Genomic DNA, 22100 nt, shown 5'->3' with positions numbered 1-22100 from the left:
GCTAAGTTTGCTTGAAAATATAAATATAAGCTAAACAATATCTCATGTGCTACAAATTCCATCAACAGAAATTTTTACTCACAGCCCACTTGGGCTGCTACAGGACAGTTTTTGTTGCACTAATCTCTCCCACTAAATTCTCCAGTCAGCTGAATTTTTATCCCAGTTTCACAGCACACATTCATGTTTCTCCCATAGATTATTTCCTAACCCCATTATATTTTAACTGTATAGAATGAGAAACTGTCACCATCAGTGTGTGGTAGAACAAATCAAGCTCTTGCACATCTGAAGGACTTGGAGGGCTCATATAACACACACCACAAATCTGTTGCTTTCAGGAAGCTGACTTATTATATATGCATAGCATAGTCTGACTTTCACATAAATACACTACACATGCAACTCAGTCCACAAGCATCAAATTGTTTGTGCACATTTTGAGCACACATGTATGTTTTACCCATAAAAGACCTAACAGAAACACATCAACCCTAGTCTAGGAATATTACATGACAAAGTTAAACAGTTCAGAAAAAACTACTCGCATGAAAATTCTCCTTTGTCCAGATTTCTAAGATAATATACAGTGTTTACTTAAAAATTAGTATGTAACATAAGGGATCCAGAAGAATTGTTTGAGCAGCACTGCAGACTTGCTACCTGCTAATGTTCTAAAAAAAAATTAATCACAAGATGGTGTTCACCAGCTAGAACCATCACTTGACTTCATACTGCCCCAGTGAACCTGTATTTCTTTCATCTTACTGATGAAGGCCACACAAGATTTCTCTGTCTTTCCTATATTCTCCACAAAGTGCTGAAGACATCAGAGTATTTTCTCATTATTTATGAGGTCAGAGACGCAGGAACAATTGGGCACTTGAAGCTTGGTTTCTATAACAGCACAGTGTGTTTCAGATTTAATAGGCACCTAGTTGAATCCGGAAAGGTCTGGAGAAGGTAAAAACCTACGTCCCAGTCTCAGGTTTTAGTCACATTTCTATATCTATCTTCTGTGAGACATACTAACCACTGTGGAGGCAGTGTGCTCCCCTCCTTGGCAACTGCTAGCAGGGGAGTCAGTGCCAGCTGCATCTGACTCCTTAACACCACCAGATTCATTACTGATTCCAATTGCTCAGTCAGTTGGCTGCACAACTAGTCCACTAACATTTTCTAGAGGTAAGACTCTTGGAAACCAGCAGGAAGAGTGCCACAGAACAGGCCAACTTGCCCACAGCTGCAGCCTAGAATTTCCCTGCCAACAAAGCCTGTCTTGAAACTGATTTCTGACAGTAAAACTCATAAAAAGGAACGCAATTCTACATGTTGAATTGGCAGGGATTTCAAGTTGCTCATCTTCAGTGTTTTGAATCCCAAATTATTCTGAGCTGGAAGGGACCCACAAGGATCATCAAGTCCAACTCTTAGGCAAATACTCCATCCTGGGACAGAACCAGCAACCTTGGCATTATTAGCACCATGCTCTAACCAACTGAGCTAGTCTCAGGGTAGGCTTCAAACATATTAAGGAAAGATTTTTGCAACTCCACACAAGAGTCTTTTCTACATGTAAGACAGTAAGTGTACAACAAGTTCAACCTGGGCTTTCCTTTCTGGGAGGCCATCAGAGCCTACATTTCGCCACCTGTTCAGGGAATTGCAGATGCTATTGCCAGCTCTAGTAACAGAGAAACCAGATAACTCAAAACAGGCCTGGAACTTTATGCACTGCAAGAGACTTTAAAAAACAAAAAAGCAATTCATACTACTCAAGGCTCTTCCTGACTGACCCTGAAAGTTACTCCAGCCCAAATTTACCCTGTAGTTGCATCACCTTTAAATCCCAGATTAAAGACCCAAGCCACCTTTCCCATCTCCTTCAATCAGTTGTTATAAAAATGGTATCAATACCTCTCACATAGTGTCCAGAACAGTTAACAACCACTAACAAACCAAGATCCCCATCTGGACATATGTCCTCTTCCAGAAGGAAGGCCAAAGGACTTTATCAAGATGAGCAATTGCAAGCCTGTTTTTTACATCTATCTGATTCCTGAGCAGCCTACTTTTTAAAACCTCCTTGGTGACTAAAAAACACCACTCATGATTGCAACATGCTAAATCTGTAGCTTTGAGCTAAAGCCCAAGCACTCTGCAGATAAAATAAAGTTTTATTTTCTTTGTTTCATGTTTGCTTCTTTTGTTTCAAAAGGGTGGCACCACTTCCCTTTGGCTGGAAAAGAACATTCTGCATTCTTCAGGCAGGGAAGAAATCCAGTCACATTGGCTCCAAGGATGCCTTTCACTGCTTCTTAAAACATTAAGAACATCCTAGTGGGAGAGGCTGGGGAGATTCAGACCTCTAGAGGACAGCATGCATTTTCCAAGTCTTTCAGGCCTTTCAAACTAAGCAGCAACTAGAGCAAATTAATGAAAGAAGCTCCTTATGAGAAAGGATTGTACAAGCAACAAGATGGAAAAAAAAGGAGACAGCAACGGAAATCTACAGGTTCTACATATCATAATCCCACAAAAGAGTAATTGTATTTCCTGACAGAAGTCCTGGGAGCTTGTTCTTCACTTGCAGGCCACATTCAGCATAGGAAGAACAGTGGTAAATGTCTGAGCTGCAAAGTCCATAGAACAAGCATGTTCTGGAGAGCCTGGGTTTCTGTTCCACCTCATGCAAACAGGCCTCCATCTCCCCGTGCCTGCTGTGCCTTCCAGCAACAGAGCACTTCTCAGAGAGAACAAGTCAATATGCCCTATTTTAAAATTTTAACTTTGATGCCAATTTAATTTAAACTACCTTACAGGGCAAATTGTATGAGTAACTGGCATTGCATCATACAGCAATAGCAGCAATGTAAATACAGATAATCAGAGGACGGAATTTAAAAAGAAAACCTCTCGCCAGCATGCTTGCTTGTTCTCTGCAGAGAGCTCCCCAGAGCCACTTCTGAAACTACAAGCCAAGTCACATGACTGTAGAGCAATTTTGTTTTCTTTTTGTCACGAGTGCAAGAGCCTATGAGTGGAATTGCATGTTACCTCACATCTTCTGGTACCTCATCATACCTATTGAGCCACAGAAATTAGGGCTAAACAGTATGAAAAAGAGGCAAAAAAACTTGAAGAAAAGACTTATTACCAATTAGCAGTCTTTTCCTCCTTCCAACATTAATTTCCCTCTTCTAAAGGAGACTTAATATGCTAGTAAAATCTTCACTTACTACCCAACAGCTTAAGCCTATCCACTGGCACTATTTCTAAGGCAGAGCAGCCTCTATCCAAAAAACTATTTTTGCCCTGAAGACTTTAAAGGCACCAGCAACACACCAAGTTTATTAGTTCCATATTTTACATTCCTGTATGAATGGGACAAAAAAATCACTTTTGAGAGTCTTAGCCATTCCTTTTCCTCTTCAGAGTATCTATTCTGTGCCAGATAATGCTCTTTGACTATGAGACTCTCATATAGGGATGGTGAGGGGAGTTTATTCTGCAGCAGGAAAATTCCAAAAACTCGCAAGTCAGATGGCAGTTGCCCAGAAAGATATCAGAAGCTTCCAAGTTGTGCCTTCACAACAGAAAGGTCATCACTGACCCAGTTGCTGATGACCCCTCCTCATCCTGCCCTTTTTGTAGTTTTGCAAAGGGTTATCTTTACGAAAAGGGCCTGAACACTCAGCTGGAACAGATGGACATGTGCATGCTGGCTAGCCAGCAGTCTTCAGAGAAGCCACACCTGCAGTAACCACCTTGGTTCAAGAAAGTCAGGCTGTTCTTGGTTCCAACTTCCTTAGAACAGGACTTCATACTGGAATTTTGAATCGAAGGAACTTAAGGAAAAGCACTGACAAGAAAGCCAAATTCGTTTTTAGATTAGTCATTCATCTCTAGCAGAAAAAGTAATGATAAATTCATCAAATTTTAAACCAAATTATTACAGCTTCTAAAAGCAGTCTTGATTTTAAAAGACCTGTTTCATAACTGCTCGTAAGTACTTTTCTAACATGATGGAAAAGGTCCAGACTTGTTTTGCATGGCCTCCCAACACCTGTGAGAAGATTCAGAACTGGAGGGGACAGCAAGTTTACATTATGGCTTGACGCATGGTGGCCATTTTCCTTTTGACAGCTACTGCAACCATGTTTCTGCAGCCACACAGCCAAGCATAACTTTGAAACAGGATGCCACAAGCAGCACTAAGGAGAATCAATTTATATTACAAATTTTAGATTAATACCATTATACAGTTCTCTTTTTACATGTCCCAACATCTTGAGTTAATAAAGAGACTAATGAGGAAAAAATGAGTTAAAATATTTTTCCCCTTTTGCTCCAATGTCAGCTGCTTCCAATTCTAGAACAACAGACCAGGACTACTCAGGTGAAAAGCCTACAAACCACCTCCACTCAAAAATAATGCAGATTTCAAGAGCTACTTGATTTGCTTGTACTTCAGGCTAGACTAGGAATTATTGCATTATCAGAATGATAACAATGTGTTCAGGTGCCAATTATACATTAACACATAATTACAGGTTTACAGAGACATATCCTTATGTAAAGTGGGAAACAGGCTTCAGAATTCAGTCTTAACTAAGCAGTTTTCCTTGCATCTTTCTTTTCCCTATCTTTTCCTGGACTACTATACACGAGCAATAGATGGGAGAGCAGATACACTCAAATGCATCACTGCTCTGAATATAGCAATCTAATCCCCATTAACTGTCTTCAGGACAGGATTGACATTCCCAGCAGAGAAGATGTTCCTCAAAATAAAGTAATGGCATCAACTGGTTTAGAGAGTTAGCACTAAAAATCCTGCTTCAGTTATCAAAAATAATAGCATTCATCCTCACCAGCAGGATTGAGGATGCATTCAGCACTGTTTTCCTATTGTAAGGGAACAAACTCAAAAGTGCACTCTGAATCAGGAGAAAAAATTTGAAAATCAGGTGGGGAAAAAGGCCTTAAGGCAAATTTCACTGCTCCTCACTGTATGTGTGTGTGTGCATAAATATATATGCACAGACACATATACAGATATACATACATACATAATTCAGTGGTCAACCCTCCCGAAACTATTACAGCAAGTGCAAACCAGAGGACACAGAAGAGCTACAAATACTCACAGGAGAAGAGCAAGGACCCACCTACTGCCTTGCACAGGAAAGGCAAGGACTGAAGACAGGAGCCTAATGCACAAAAGAGTGAGGTTTCCAAGCACAGCTAAGGTTTAATCCAGTGCTGCTCCAGCTGGCCAGAGGATTTTTATGTGCTGTTGGAAAAACCCCACCTTTCAATGCATACAAAGCCACAACCATGATATTGGCACTCCTGACTCCCAATGTACTGGTCGTATTGACAGCCTTGTTAATCTCTAGGCATTTTACTGAGAAATGCTCAATATGTTACTTCAAGGTGAATGAGCTGAGGTTTTCCTGGGCCAGCCACCCCTTTGGGAAGCTCAGCTATTTTGTACTACAACTCAGCTGACAAGCACAAAGCAGAGTACACCCTTTTGTACTCCACAGGGAGTAGAGCAGATAGTTACGTTATTGCTCCTCCTGAAGCAGAGGTCTAACAGCACATATACCTCTCGCACATGGAGCTAATTAGGGAGCCAGGTTCTTAGCTATCTTCAGGGACTTGGCTGGGCAGCTGCTATGACAAAACAAGTTGTTGAAGCACAGGACTCCACTCACCTTTCCTTCCTGAATTGCCCTGGCTTGATGGTTTATCAGTTACAGAACCTAAAGGGGGGAAAAAAATACATCCATTTAGATACTGCACAGAGCATGTGATGTCACATTAATACAGTCAATATTTCAACCTATAAAGCATCTGGTTTACTTAACAACAGCTCCACTTAGGACTCAGAAAGCCTGTGGCTTCAACCAATGCAGAAAGCATGAGGAAGTTTTACACATTACAATGTTAAATTGGGATGAAGGTAAACAAGAAATCTTTAGTAGCTGAATCTAGTGACTTGAGAGAGCTCAACAAAGCAGCAGCATGCTAGTAAGAAGTCTGAAATAAATCCAAGGGTAAGATCAATGATAGTCACTTCTTTCTTTTGCAAATGTCAGGAAGAACAAATCAAAAACTGATGGGGAAAGTGCAAAGGGAAATACAAGTACAGTATTCTAAAGGAAAAGGATTAAGTGGGACAATTTGCAGAAAATTGATTTCAACCAACCCCCAAACATCCCCAGCTGTTTGAAATGGGACACTGAATAAGATTCAGGATGTACATGAATAGAACACATCTTGGGTTATTTACTATAACTCCGATCTTCACATAATATATATGATTCTATGCTTTCTGCAGTTTGCTTTAGTGCTTCATCACAGTTTTCTACTAAAACTTGAAGAGGTAAAAAAAGCTTTTCAAACAAATCCATTACCAAAGTGTATAAAAACCTACGACAAGGTGGCAGTTTTTTTAAATAGCTTTATTCCCAGGAAAGTGATTCTTCCATGCACCATTACTAAACAGTTCCAGTGGTTACTGAACCTTCAGGAAACATGGATGAAAAGTCAGCTCTGAAGAAGACAGTTCTGACAGGCCCAACAATCTGGTCAAGACAAACTCTAAAGGTAAACTCTATCACCCAGGCACTTTCACTTGCAGATCAGTTCATCACAGATCTACTGCTGAATTACAGGCAGGAAGCACAAACCCAGTATTAGTCACTACAGGCCTGACATCTGTGTCCTAACAAGACAACATGACTATACTTTCCTCTAATACAATTTTATAAACAGCACAAGATTAAATGAACAAATCAACAAAACTCTAAAGCATGCCCTATTCAAATGATGTACTGAGAATGGTGTCAAAGTCATGTTCTAAGGTTTAAGCCAAATAACTGCAGCATCTCACCTTATACTAAAATAGCACATTAATCTTTTCTTCTTTTCACATGCCCGTGAAAAACCAAGCATTTCCTCAAGCTACATTGACTCACTGGTTCTCAGACAGCTCTCCCACTCAACTCAAACCCTTATCCAAGTCAATTATGTTTGCTTATTACCACAAAACAACTTATTATGGCCAAGAGGACACTGAATATGGGGAGAAAAATTTAAAAAGCCAAAGGTTTGACTTCTGTCATGCCTCCACCTAAGGAGCAAACACTGCAAGGTGTGAGAGCAGAAACACATCAAAATCCACAAGGTGCAGACTGCAAAGCATGAAGCCACATACAGCAGCAGTGCCTGCATGGCATCACTGAACACATTTAAAGCATGCTACTATGCTTACTACCTTTTCTTTCTTCTTTTATTTTTGTGAGGAGAGAAAGGGGGGAAGTAAGGAGGGCAGCATTATTCTAGTGTCGCCTTCAAATTCTTCCAAACAGCACAGAACAGCTTCCCACCACTGCCTGCATCTAGTGTGGTGCTGACACACCAGCACTGTTCACCACAGCTCACAAAGGTACACTGTACACTACTGATCAGGGACATGAAAATCTAGAGCCCAGCGTCATTCCATTTGAGCCATGGGCTGCCATACTGAATGGTGGCAAGAAAAAAAAGAAATAGAGCATAACTCTGCTTTGCAGACTTGGTCTCAGTAAACACAGGGAAATACAGTAATGTCAAGCTAAGTGCCCAGAAACAGATCACTTAATAAACACATGCATAACAGCCTGGGTATGGACCTCCCTCTTGCAACCTATAGTGAAAGCCCATGACACAAAGACATCCTAAACTAAGCAACATGATCAAAAGATCAAAATTCATTGTAACAGTAGAACCAAAGAGACTACCAGTTTCTCACAAAACCACCTTAATGAATTAGCCGTACAAAAAATTACTCCATGTCCCACAAAATACCATTTCTTTAAAATACAGCTCATAGAAAAAAGTTATCCCATCTGTTACATGACTCTTTGGTTTTGGCACACATGGAACACTGACTCTTGCCTTAGCTAGGACAAGTTTTCCCTGGTTTTTCTCACTGAGCCTTGCAGAACTGTCTGTATCCCAACCACAGTGTGGACACACTAGAGTACAAAATGCAGTGTTAAGTGGGATAAACTAGACAAGTCACCTGAAAAGATTAAGCTCTCTCAACAGGATGCATTCATGTCAACCCTCTTCAGTTACAGATTTAGTATTTGTTGAAGCCACCCCCACAGTACCTGAACATACAGGAGTTTTGTTCTGTACAGAAGAGCCGCTAATAGGCTTGCCATCAGGTGTCACACACCAGCAGTATCCCGTGTAGGTATGGCACTGCACCTGTTTAATAAAACAAAGAGCATGCATTTCATTTCTCACTATCGCCAACCACTTTTATTATAATTCAGCATTCTATTGGAATTCTCAACCCAGAAGCACCACAAACACATGCTTCAGAGGAAGGTCTCACAGAAGACTACTTTTGACATTGTTATCTTTTCTTCCCACACCTTTCCCCCATCCCAAAGAAAGGTTTTCTCCTACTCCAACGCCTTTAGCTGAAATTCAGCAGCAAAGAAGTTACAAGCAGTCATCTGAGAACACGTAAGTTGGGGGATGCAGCATTAGTATCTCAGCTCATTCCACCCTCTGCTAAATCACATTTACTCTTTACTATTAAATAGTTATTCCACTGCATCCCAGCTGGGTTATGCAAAGGCCACATGGCCCCAAACTCCATAGCCACTGCTTGAAAGCAGCATCTGTGGGCATTTCAAGAGCATTTTGTTCAGTAAACATGGCTGAAAATAAGCAATACTGACTTCTTATGTTAACAAACCTTCTCCAGATAGTAACAGGGTAGGGTTTAGATCTATGTCAGACTACACAGTAGGAGCAAGATACAATATGCTTGGTCTTTATATATTGATAAGGACTAAAGAATGTTTGTGAAGATTCTAATGAGTCAAAAGGGACACAGTATAAAATTCATCTTGCTTAACTTTAATGCTCTAGATCTCTAGAGTTGCCCAGTTCCTTCTGTCACCACACAAAAGAAACAGAATTACTAGTTCAGATATGGAACCTCTAAAGTGAGAATAGATAAATCCTGAACTAGCAGACTAATCTTAGTAACATCTATGCAGATACTAGTTTAGCAACACTATAGATTCATTTAGCTTAACTAATCCAATTATAGCCTTTGCCTCAGCTTTTAGAGTGGTCAGCAGTTGGATGAAATTCAGCATGCCTTTGACATCCCTTGAGACAAAAAACAAATTATCATCATACAGGCATCTTTGTAAGTACTAAGAGGTTCCAAAATCCTTTCTAGCAAACACTTTCAGCTGTGGCTGAGTGTGCACATCAGTATCTTCATCTTCAAATGGTATAGAAATGCCTCTGTTACTATAAGCTAGAGATGGCTCCTTCAATATATTTCCAAAAAAAAAAAGCCATGAAATGAGACCACTTCAGAAACAGTCTTTTAAGTTACTTGTGAAATGAATTCTGTCCATTCTCTCTTTTTCCAAACAAGTTCATTGAAGCCAATTGCCCATTCCAGTGCAGTTCCCTTCATTAGGGATCCTTCAGAGCCAAACCAGTCATTCCCCCTTGCTGGCAGCTGGCTTCAACGCCCTAAGGTAGCAAAGTTTGTTCAGAGATTTAATGACAGTTTTTTTAAAAGGCTTTGAGTATCACATAAAACATGATCTAAGGGCAATTATAACACACAGTACATCGTATTTATCTTGGGTTTTACTGAAGCGCAAATCAGTAATTTTACATCAAGGATTCCCTTTCAGCAGCCAAAACCAACAGTAATCTCATGTATCCATGTTACTGCACTGTCACTGCTAACTGCAGTTTCAGTTTTATTCTCTCAATATATCACAAAATTGACTGCAAATTACTTAAAAACACTATGACTGTAATTACCAATAATCAAGTTTGAAAGTATTTCTTATTCAACAACCTCATCAATTGAACATTCAAAAAATTGTGATGGAACTGCTTGGGTTTGTGTTTAGTATTTGCTGATCAAATATACAACATTGCATTCCCAACAGCACAGGGATAAAGGCAAATTCCAGGGTAGGGTCTTGAATTCATAGGGTAAGACCACTCCAAGTTAAATTATACATGAAAAAACCCCAATGTACCCTGCATTTAAAAAAATTCAAGCATTAGTGACTTGATGGCCTGGCAGCCAAGCCTTCAGAACAATAACAAAGTACACAGTAGAGGAGTCAAAAAATGTAGTGACACAAATTTAGGATAGATACATTAACTAAGAGTATGTTATATAACTCATCTCAATGGAAAGCTACCAATTACATACACTCATTTATGCAAGATAAGCGCATTATGTCCATAAAAGTGAAGTAATGTTGTAAATAACCAGGCTAAGGAATGCTGGTCTTCATTGGACTGCTATCCCATGACCCTTTCTTCCTCCATGTTGACATTAAATGAAAAAAAAATCTGAGATTAACAGCACTTTCACAGCAACCATGAGCACATGTTTTACTGCAGCACCAAAGGACTTCCCTACTACAGATAACAGCTGCAATTAAATCTTATCTAGCCTTAGCCTAAAAGCCAGAGAGCTACCCATGGAGCACGGCCACTTCAGAAACCTCAAAAATCACTGCAGCTGTGTTTTCTGAATGTCTTCATGTTGAGAGATGCCAACTTTTACCATGATACCTCACCAAGTGAGTATATTTAGGTGTCACCACAACAGGTGCCTATAGCCTAGAGTTTGCAGTTTAAAGTCTGGGAGGGAAAGATATATTTTTGAACAGTTACATAGGTCTGGTATGACACTGAAGAAATATAAAGCCAGTAGCTGATCCAGTACCATTTCTAAACACTGTATTTAAATTTAAGATGTCAACTATTTCAGAGGACCTATAGTGAGGAACCTTGAAAATGTGATGGTTTACTTTAAATTTTTCCAAATATCTTACAATTGAGTTTTTGTTTTAAATAAAATTTACATCTTTGACCCAAAATTCAACCTTATTCTAATCCCATTCCCATAGTAGTAAAAATTTTAAATACTGTTATAATCAGGAGAGTAACTTCTGATCAAAATACATGTTAGAAAAAATGTTTGACTTTTTTGGCTCTCAGCCTTCTAAAGCTAAGCCTTGTGTCAAAGAAAACACAATCTTATATACTAAATACACTTGATTGTTAACCAAGCTCCAACTATATAATGCCCATTACTGCTGGAAAAGCACATGGCAGAATTTGACATCTCACATTAACACACACCTGTCCAACAGCTGAACAGTAAGTTACATAATAGGAAATCAGGCAAATAAAACCTGTAAATCATTTGATGTCTTCAACAGATTCCCTATTAGCATCTACATTTTAAAAAAAATTGCAGTTTAAAGCACTGCAAGCAGTCAAATCCCTGATTGTGCAGGAGGACACTGTTCCTCTTTCTCATAGAGAAATAGGACATTTCACCTGTGTCTCAACTGAAGAATGAAAAGTATGATGGACAAACTCAAGAAAGACTGCTCTTCCACCACTGCCTAAATTAAAAATGTAGCAGCAGCTCCTCTACTCCACTCTACCATTATCATGTGTGAAATCAAACAGCAGTTAATATACTAGCCATATGATTAAATAACTGCTCTCATCAAATTCAATACAAAATGAATATATTAAAAGAGGAGTCACTGACAGGTGACTCTGCCTCTTCAGTTCCTGAAAGTAAAAAGAAGCCATTGTTTGGGTTTTTTTAGTACCTCACTGGCAATACCATAATCAGATTCCCAAGCAGTCCAAGGCTTCTATACCAGTAAGCAGCACTCCTTCATAGCTATTTGACAAAGGAGGATCAAGGGGTAGTTACTGAAAGATCAAATGGAAGTGAGAGAGAAACTGCATTCACATATGCAACAGAGATACCAGAGACAAAGTAGTAATTCTGTGATGGCCAAAACCAGTTTCTGTGGAGTTTGAGGTAGTTTTCTGTGAGATGCTTGAAAGTATCCCAGACAAGCACTGGGCTGAGCACAGGAACAGCAACACTGAGACTAGCCTCTCACTGCTGTCCAGATGAAAAGTTTAGTAACTGATTCCTATCCCATCACAGATGCAAACAAACATTTCCTGGCTCCTTCTCTAATGGAGGGCAGAGAGGAGAAGGGAATAAAAACATTCCTTCTGCATTCAAAGCAATACTTCTGTGAAAGATGAAAAAAAATTAATCATTTTTTTAATGGCAGTGCTGAAGGCAAGGGCAGGCAGCAGAGCTACAGCCTGCACTCACAGCATGAGGCAAGGCTCCAAATCCTGGCTGCACCCAGGTTCTCCTTGTAAACACTGTAAAAACAGATAAATAAATAGCTCCAAGCCAGCAGGTCATCTAGTCTGAACCCAGGGAGCAGAAGCCAGTGTCACAAAGCAATTCTTTAATCAAGCCTTTCCTTTGTTCAAGCCATGAGGCTCAGCTAGAAAGTCCTCTATACTCAAGTTAGTGGTGCACAACCAGCACACTGGCCTGATGGCTATTTATCTTAACTCTAAATAGTGATGCCTCTGTACTGGTTTGCATGTCTTGCTGTAATGCTTAGATCCTGGATCTTGTCATACTTTCTGCTAGATTAAGAGTCAGCTGACTTATCAGAAGCCTACCTTACCTTCATAGGTGATTTCAGGGAGTGATGAATCAGTCTGCATGTTATGCTTGGGCTTCTTTGGGACTGCAACCCCTTAATTTTTGTCACTTTTTCTGTTCTCTGCTCATATTTATGGTGCTGTGCAACTATTCTCATCAGGGTTTTATGCAGCACCCACCTCCCTCAGGTCTATGCATCATTCAAGATATGCTCCCTCCACAGGAATTTCACTATTCATATAACCAGGGAAAGAAACGATTTGAAGCAAAAGAATCTTAGCTATGGTCAATGGCATTCCCATCACATACACTGACACATATGCTATTTTTAGTTCAGCAGAAGTGTCCCTGAGACAGGCTTTCTGCTTCCGGCATAGAATGGGACACTTGGAAGTTAAGAATAATCTTACATTGTCACTTTCCTTAAGCACGTCCACTCCTGCTTCAAGAATCTGTTCCTTTTGTCTTTTGTAGAAGATACGTCTTTATAAAAAAAAGCCAGAACCATCTACCAATTAAAGACCAGATTCTTTATGAAGAATTTCTTCAATTTAACAAGATAGACTGTGTTCCTGCCTTCTGAAAGTAGAGGTTAAGTCCTTGAGAGCTTAATATTGCTAAAATATGAGCACTGAATAGTGGAGTAATAGCATCCAGGGAATGTGGAGGATGTCTACACATTGCCTTGCTGCATTAAGAAGTGAGTCTGTAGTTCTGCACACCATCACACTACACTAGTCAATGCAGAGGAACAGACTTGGATGATGAAGTCACACACTGAAGGCTGAAAGGGTTCCCCACACCTTTAGAAAGGGCTGTTTGTGGAACTCAGGAGAAAACAAAATATTGTATGTGCATTACCATAGTACAGAATGAAATTATTGCTATGGACCATAATATAGATTACGTTTTGCAACAGACTCATATTTCAAGATGTAGGAGTGCTCTTGAAGCTATCAGATGATAACAGAGAACTGCTCTGATACCCCACCCAATGATCCTGTCATGAGATGACAAGTTTGACATGCTGCACTCGCTTTAAAAGAAATCTCAGTGCTGCACCATAACTGCAGCAGCCACATTCTGGGAACGCCAAGTAGACTTGCTCTCAGCCCCTTGTATGAAGACTTGTGAGAAGAAGAAACCACAGCTAGACAGTGGAAGGTGGCAGCAAATAGCAAGACATACCACAAAGTCCCACAAAACTACACCCCCAAGGCAGGATTAACATTATTCATGTTCATATTAATCTGCCTGAAATGGATCCCATTTAAAACCTCAACAACTTTTTCTAAAAAACTGCTTGGGGGAAAACTATGAAGAATGCAAGTCTCTCTCAGCCCATGGCAACAAGCCCAGTGGCACTAGGCAGCAAAAGAAAGTGTGCAGATTACCCACTAGAGCCTGTTGTTTATGAAGAACAGATCACAGCAGGTTAAGTGCAGCATGAAAAGGGAATGGCATTTATGCAAAATACAGCATAACACCAAAAAGGCAAAAGTCTTGAGAACAGAAACTGGTTTTCATCATGTCCAATTTTGCACAGCAGTACGTGACCTCAGTTTTATACAATTAATCAAATTACTCTTATCTAACAAACATTCTTATGCTGTAAATAACTCAAATTCTATCTGCTTGCTTATATTACTGTGGGCTAAGTGCAGAGAGCTTTTGCTGTAGGAAGTAATATTCTTCACACAGACTGAAATTCAAAGAAATAGCAGTTCTAGAGCAATTAATCATGTCTGCTGCCATTTACAGTCATCCCACCATGCCTGCAATGCCACCACCTCTTCATGTTGCAAATCCATTTTCAGATGTGTAAGCAGCACTAGAAAAGGATTTGATAAGATCTTTGCAATATACAAACTCAACAGTACGGAAAGCAGGACACATGGTGCATAGGAGTTACAACAACCAGTGAAGTGACAAATGCCCGCTCCTCTTGATGCAGTACCTATTTTAACTAGCCATGCATAGGAAAACTGGCCAGCCAAGCAATAGAATCAATGGCAATCCTCCTTTCAGTCTGGATTTCATAGACAACAAAAGAAAAGATTATACAAGTGTTTAAGATACACATGATGTCTCACTAAGGCAGGACTTAAATGCCAAACCTAGGTCTCTGCCTTCAGTCGCTCCTTCCTTTCACCCTTCTTACCACATCTAAGTGTTTGGTCTCAGAGCCAGCTCCCTGCAGGGAAGCAGGGGGAGATAAGGTGAGTGTGGCCTTCTCTGCAGCCACTGCCCCAGGCAGCCCAGGCTGCCACTCACAGGTTAGCACAGTAACTGTGTCCTCATCACCACCCCATAGCACTATCCAATTTGCAATGGATCCAGCCCCAAATTAGTTTTTGAACTTCATACAATTCCAGGAGCTGGAAAGGACATACTTGAACTGCTTTCAGGCGAACAGCCTCAGTGCTGCTTTCAGTGTTTACCCAGAGTAATTGCAATTCAGTATCTAATCAAGAGAATGATGATAAACTACAAAAGCAACAGTTCAATCTGGTTAAGGCCAAGCAGGTTTTCAGAACATAGTTACCACTACCAAATGCTCCCACTGCTCATGTTTTTCAGTCCTACAAAAATTTCAAGGATTTACAACAATTAAATAAAAAATCAGATCTTTTGAACTCTGATGGCAAGGACAGTGATATGGGCTTTAACACCTACTGTGTTCAGGAGGCTCAGATGGACCTGAAAACAAGTCATCCACATCTTGAGTGAGTGCTGTAACAATTCAGACATTTTATATTTGTTTCCCCTCTGATCAGAATTTTTCATTTACACAAAACACTCTTTCAAAAACAGTTACACAGAAGGGAGGAAGCTGATGAAAAATTTTCTGTAGCCAATTCTACATACAGGGTATACCCTGAAGCAAGTGCCTCAAACTCTTGTTGGGATGGGGATTCCACACTGAAAAGCATGGTGGGTATTCCTCCTAGAAAGTTCATTGATGGTACTCTGTTGTGGACTTCCCAATTGAGACTGGAGTCTGGATGGAGCAACACTCTGGGTAGTCAACCAGAATAAACTAACAGGGCAGAGCTGATTTCAGGAAGACCTCAGGGGCTTCAAGAACACATCCTCCCTGCACAGCAGAACTCAGGAGCATCAATTCTCTGCACAAGAGATGCAGTATGCAAACCACCTCCACCAGATAAGAACTATTCATGAGTTGCTGAAAGCAAAACTGTTAACACTGTTCACCAAAATTCTAATTGTTATACATTTTTTAAAAATCAAAGTTTAACTAATTTGGACCAGAAGCTATTTGGTCAATATTAGAAATACTTGTCTCAAATGCAGGTTAAAACTAGTTGAAATTGGGTGTTCTTATTCATTTAAAACTTATGCAGGGACAAAGACCTTAAACGTTGTAATGTAACTGATGAAGCTGGTTCATGAAGTATGTGCAACGTAGGGTATTTTTTCAATCCAAGGAATGATATGAATTTCAGTTTAACTCCAACTACAAAGAGATCAGAGGCTTCCTTCATCATGCCAGGTAAAACAACAGCACTTTAGTGTTCACAGATAAAACTGAACAGAGGAAGAACGTGAAACATTGCTTGACTGGCAGCTGAAAACACACAATTTTTGTAAGCAGTTTCATGCTGCCCCTCAACTGGCAACCACCACTGGCCAAAGAATGCACAGGAAAGAAGTCCATTAACTGCTCCACAATCCAGACAATGGTATCAACCTCCAAAATAAACCTGTCTGAAACAGCTTTATCAACTACACTATCAGTTCAGCTTATTAGGATAAAAATTTCACCTGCACCCCTATTTCACTCCCCAGGAGGTTGATAGATAGGTCACAGACACTTGAAAGCCTGCTTTCCTTCCCTCGGTGTCGTTTGTTTTTTTTTTAAACTGTGAAGTTTAACATGGAACACTTTGTTGGCCCACAGGGTTAGGTTTTATAAGTATTCCCCTCCAGTGTCAACACAACCTGAGCAGCTCTACACAAAATCCAATTTCAACAACTGAAAGTGTAGTTCAACTGCAAGAAACTGCGGCCGTTTTCTCTTACCCCCACCTTCCCATGATGGTCCACACTGTACACAAATATGATGCTGCTTCAAACTAGCATGCAAAGTTGGCAGGATGGATAAAACTTATCCCACTTCACCATTAAAAACCAAAACAAAACACTCCCCCACGCCAGATAATGAAAGGGTAAGTAAGAATGTGGAGGGGAATAACAGGTTTTGGTGGGTTATCACAAAAAAAAAAAAAAAAACAAAACCAAAAACCAAACACCACTTTCCTCTCCTCTTCCCCTAGGCGTCACAAAATGTTTGAACCAAACTCAAAGCTCTTTGCCTTTCTCATCTCTTTTAAACCAATATTGATTCTATTTTGGAATTTCTTTTACCTTCAAAAGACCTACAAACAAATAAACACAGTATCCTAAAATTTCTCTGAGGAACGCAACGTCTAGAGCAGTGCTAGATATATGGATGGTAAGCTTTGTGATTTACCTAAATTCACAAAGTCGTCATAGGGTTGCAGAACTTTGGCTTTTGAGATGCATGCAACATTGCGCAGATAGCAGATCCCTCCCACCTGTCAGGAAACTCTGCGTGAGCCATTTCTAACAGCCAGTTCAGTTAACACTGGGACACTACCCAATATGCCAGTGGTAACAGAATCAAGTATTCTTCATTTCTACCCTGCTTTGGCAAACTTCAGTAAGTGAACAGTGAAGAATGAGAAAACCTAAACAAAGTTGTCTCATCATCTCTCTGCCAGACCTCCAAACTACAAGAGGGTATAGTACAAGAAGTACCCTGCAAAAGGAAAAGGCTGAATAAATTACTTTTTTGCTGGGATAGATGAAATGCAGGTAACAGCAGAATTAACTGGGTCCCCCCTGGTCTGTGTAAACCACAGCTCTCTACAGCTCTCCATGGAAAAACTGATCTCTCCAGCAACTGTTTTTGTTTCTACACAATTATGAAGGTTAATGCCATTTGTTTCTGTTACTATATTGGAGCTGGATGCCACTGCATAAGTATTTGTCTTCTCATGTATTGTGACTGAATCAAACCTTCCACTTGGTTAAAGAAGTACCAGCTTTCAACATTTTCACCTGAAAAACTTTGCTCATGCCTGAATAGTGAATCTCCCACAGACACCTGAAGCCTGGGTGAAGGAAGCAAATAGAAATTTTACCTGCGTGAATGATCCATCTTCATTGCATTCTGGGATGAAGACTGCTTCCTGGGGCTTCTTGGCCTGTTCCAGTGCTTGAGCTCTCTCTAATCGACACTTGCTTTGGCCAGCATCTACAAAGAGAAATGCAAAACCCACTTACATTGCAAACACCACTTGGCCTCTCCAAAAGCCAGATGCACCACACAACTGCGGGGGGAAAAACTCCAAACAAATAAATAAAAAGCACGAAGAACCGTTATCTGCACATTCACAAGGCAGATACGGAGTCAGCACTCATGGTCCCAAAGACAAATAAGAACCTAGACAATTACACTGTAAGTCAGTTAATGAAAAGCTGCCTCATTTCCTAGCCAATAGTTTTTATGGTCATCTAAGGACTCTGGAAGCTTCTTTCAACAAGTGCTGGAGCACGATGTCCATGCAGTGAGTTGTGTTTGTGTTAGCATTAACAGCCTGAAACTGGATGGCTGAGTATAAACCAAGTAATTCAGGCCCAGTAGTGAGCAATGTGGAAGAAGAGATGACCCCATCAAAAATTCTTCTCTGAGTTACTCTTCCAGTAAAATGCTAAAATAGCCAGTCATTCATCTGAACTTCTCCTTTGTGTGGTTTAGATAAGGCAGATATGCAGTTTCCTGTGCTTTCCTGAATCTCAGCTTCTACCTCCAGTCCCAGTGCTTAAAGCATTATAACTTTTTCATATGAGTTGCTCACTTTGATGCCAAGAAAAGACATTGCTCTGCAAGCAGAGTTTGAAGGGGTTAAGATCTCAGCTCTTACTTCAGATGATGGCAGCGTGTAGCACGATCTTAACCCCTTCCAGGTCCAGCTCACTGTTACGGAGTATACCCAGATAAGTCTAACACTGATGACTGATCGTCAAAGAGGAGAGTTCTGCCCTGCAGAGATAGAGATTGACTCAGTGTTTACATTTAAAAACACATGGTCTAACAGTACTGCTGCTCAGTCTAGAAAGAGAAGGGAAACAGCAAACATCTGTTTCCATGGCACTCTGACAGAAGGACTAGCACTTTCTTTTCCCATGAATCCACTGACTAAAGACTTTCAGTGCAGAAACTGCAAAACAGTTCCAACTTCTGCATCACAGGAGAGAACTAAGTAGCAAAAATTATGCAGATGCATACTTGTAAGGGAAAAAAAACAATTGTGAATTTCTTACATAACAATCAAAGCACAAACTCTCAAAAGAAAATGTTTTCTATTCTCTCCATCTGACGATACAAGACTGCAGACAGGCATATCTGGTTCCTAACCTGAATGTAAAACACAAGCATAAAGCACTTCCATATAGCACCTACCTTAGTGCTGGCACACTCACAAATACATGACAAACTGGAAGCTTCAGCACAGAGCTGGTAGGAACAACCATTTTGTGATATTCCCTGTAGTACAAATACACTAGGAGCCCATGCAGAAGGGAGACTAACCCAGCTCTTTGACCAATTTGTCCAGTGAACCGAGAAACATGCACACAATCAAGCCCTTACTGTAAAGCAAAGATAATATAAACACATTACCACTAAGGTGGCTGTGGCCCTCCTGGCAATTTTAACTGGACTTTATAAACTGAACTCTCTACTACCACCCAGCAGATCATACTTCACAGCAAACTACCACTACACCACAGCGCTTAAGAGCTCATCATTGTTGCAGCATCCTCTTTTGCCACTCAACCCTTGGCTCAAGTGAGGACTCTTCACAAATCCCTGCTTGAAGTACAGAGAAGACAGACAATTTTTCTCCTGTACATGAACACTCAAGACTGATTACTCTTCCCATCCTCCCTCACTGATTTCCAAAAGTCAGGCCAGTCCTTTTACAGCCTTGATTTGGAACAACCACCTGTATACCCCGCTGAGTGCAGAGGTATCTGCATATTGCTATCTTTTTCATCCATCTTCCACAGCTCAGTTCCAGTAAAAACAGTGCCTTTAATATCAACATTTACTAGTTTGTTTTTAGAAGGACTGTCAGTCCTTCTCTTCCTCACTCCACAGGCTGGTATTTTCATAATCCCCTGTTTGCATCAACATGTGATTTCAGTGGGATGATCTCACCTTGCTATTTTTGCTTTGTTAATTAGAAAATGTAAAATATTACATAAGTGCCAAGTGTTAAAAAGTAGCTGCGAAAAAGCTCACCTCAAATAATATGCATTACAAATTTTACTAAAGCCTGATCTTATTATGGTAGGTTTATATGCCCTGTTCTGCATTTTGACTGCTTACTCAAGTGTCTAAGCATTTTTTTCTTTCCTCTTTCTAAAAATGTTCTTTGGAATATCAAACGCCATGCTTATAAAACAGAATGGCATTAATGCATCCCATGCTCCAGACAGACCAAATTGGACATTCTTCCCTCCATTACATTAGGTGAAAAACCAAAATAGGATGACTTCATTTGAAAGCAGACCTGCTTAATTTTACTTTATCTTCAGACTTGGGACAGATTTACTGTAGCTCAGAAAGCTGCGTTTTAAAGAAAATGAGTTCTCAAGCTGGTAGCTGGCAACTAGGAGACTTAACTACAAGTGATGGTTTTGATATCCCTAGCCTAGTCTGCAGAACACAGGTGCACAAAATTTGGGATTTTGCAATGAAGTTGGCTAGTTACAATGGCTGATCTTATGCACAAACAGTTTATTCAAAATAGACCATCGTGTGCCTCCTAACACACACACTGCACTCCTGAATAGGCCCCAAGAATTCTAGCATCCTCTCGTCAACAGGCAGCAGCAGTACAGACATCACACAACATCATAATATAAAGACCCAAGCGATCCTAGTAACACAAAGTAAAACATCTCCAGGCATCCACATAACATTAGCAGCAAATCAATACAATACAACCACATAAAATTATCTATTTAAAGTAGCTATTTAATTTTAATCCTACTACATTTGCATCAAAAGCCCAAAGGGAAAAAATTGATCCAAGCAGCTTTTTACTATTTCCAGTTCCATTAAGTAACTGTCTCATGTACAGGCCAGGTCCCCACAGGACTTGAAGCAGTACAGCTACACTGAAGTCAGCAGTTGCATGGCCATTTACTCCAGCCAATTATCTGTGTCTTTGCATAAAACAGGCAAAAATGGAACCTGAGCAAACTATAAAAATGTGCCCATTTGTTCTACAGGATATCAATCATTCTTCACGTTCCCCATTGCAAGAATCCTATACCTGGAATCTCCAAATTCTTTCACAGACACAAAATGGTTCAGGTTGAAAGGGACCACTGAAGGCCACCTGGTCCAACCTCCCTACTCAGGATTGTGTCCAGATGGCTTTTGGATAACCCCAGGGAAGGAGACTCTACAACCTCTCTGGGCAACTGTTTCAGTGTTCAGTTACCTTCACAGTAAAAATGTTCTTCTGCATGTTCAGGTGGAACTTCCTGTGTTCCCATTTCTGCTCATTGCCTCTTGTCCTATCGCTTGGCATCACCAAGAAGAGCCTGGCTCCATTCTCTTGACATCCTCCTTTCAGGTACTTAAGATCTCCCCTCACTCATATCTTCACCAGGATAAACAGGCCCAGCTCCCTCAGCCTTTCCTCACAAGTGAAATACTTCAGTCCCCTAAACACCTTCACAGCCCTCTGCTGGACTCATTCCAGGAACTCCACATCTTCCTTAAACTGGAGAGCCCAGAACTGGACACAGCACCAAGATGTGGCCTCATCAGGGCTTAGCAGAGGCAGGAGTCACCTCCCTTGACCTGCTGTCAACGCTCTTCCTAATGCACCCCAAGATACCACTGGCCTTCTTGCCCTCAAGGGCACACTGCTGGCTCATGGACTGCTTGCTGTCCAACAGGACCTCCAGGTTCTTCCCTGCAGAGCTGCTTTTCTGCAGGTCAGCCCCCAGCCTGTACTGGTGCCTGGGATTACTCTTCCACAGGTGCAGGACTCCACACATTGTTGAATTTCAAAAGGTTCCACTCTACCCATCCCATCAACCTCCAACAAGCTGAGATCTTTCTGAAGAGCTGCACAGCATTCTGGGGCCACTCCTCCCAGCTTTGTGTCATCAGTGAACTTGCTGGATGCACTCTGTCCCTTCATGCAAGTCATTGATGACTAGATTAAACAATACTGGGCCCAGTACTGAACCTTGGGGGACCATGCTAGTTACAGGCTTTCAACAGACTCTGTACCACTGATTACAACTTTCAGGGGTCTACTGTTCAGCCAGTTCTGAAACCACCTCACTGTCCACACATTCAGTCTGCACTTCCTGAGCTGGCCTGTGAAGGACATTATGACAGACAGTGTCAAAAGCCTTGCTGAAGTCCAGGTAGATGACATCCACCACTCTT

General features: G+C 40.7%; 1 protein-coding gene across 2 annotated transcripts in view; it reads right to left on the bottom strand.

Moving 5' to 3' along the window:
- SMOC1 (SPARC related modular calcium binding 1) overlaps positions 1-22100 on the bottom strand; it is a 130483-nt gene that overhangs the window by 64476 nt on the left and 43907 nt on the right. For both annotated transcript variants that reach the window (XM_071558196.1, XM_071558197.1), the window contains exons 3-5: positions 17761-17873; positions 8169-8268; positions 5724-5771 (exon numbers count right to left, since the gene is read on the bottom strand). In XM_071558196.1, coding sequence (XP_071414297.1) covers positions 5724-5771; positions 8169-8268; positions 17761-17873 — 261 coding nt within the window. The remainder of the gene's footprint in view (positions 1-5723; positions 5772-8168; positions 8269-17760; positions 17874-22100) is intronic.

This window comes from Pithys albifrons, chromosome 6 (genome assembly GCF_047495875.1).
Source record: "Pithys albifrons albifrons isolate INPA30051 chromosome 6, PitAlb_v1, whole genome shotgun sequence".
Lineage (NCBI taxonomy): Eukaryota > Metazoa > Chordata > Aves > Passeriformes > Thamnophilidae > Pithys > Pithys albifrons.
Note: the sequence above shows the minus strand (reverse complement) of the source record. Positions and strands in the feature narration are given on the sequence as shown.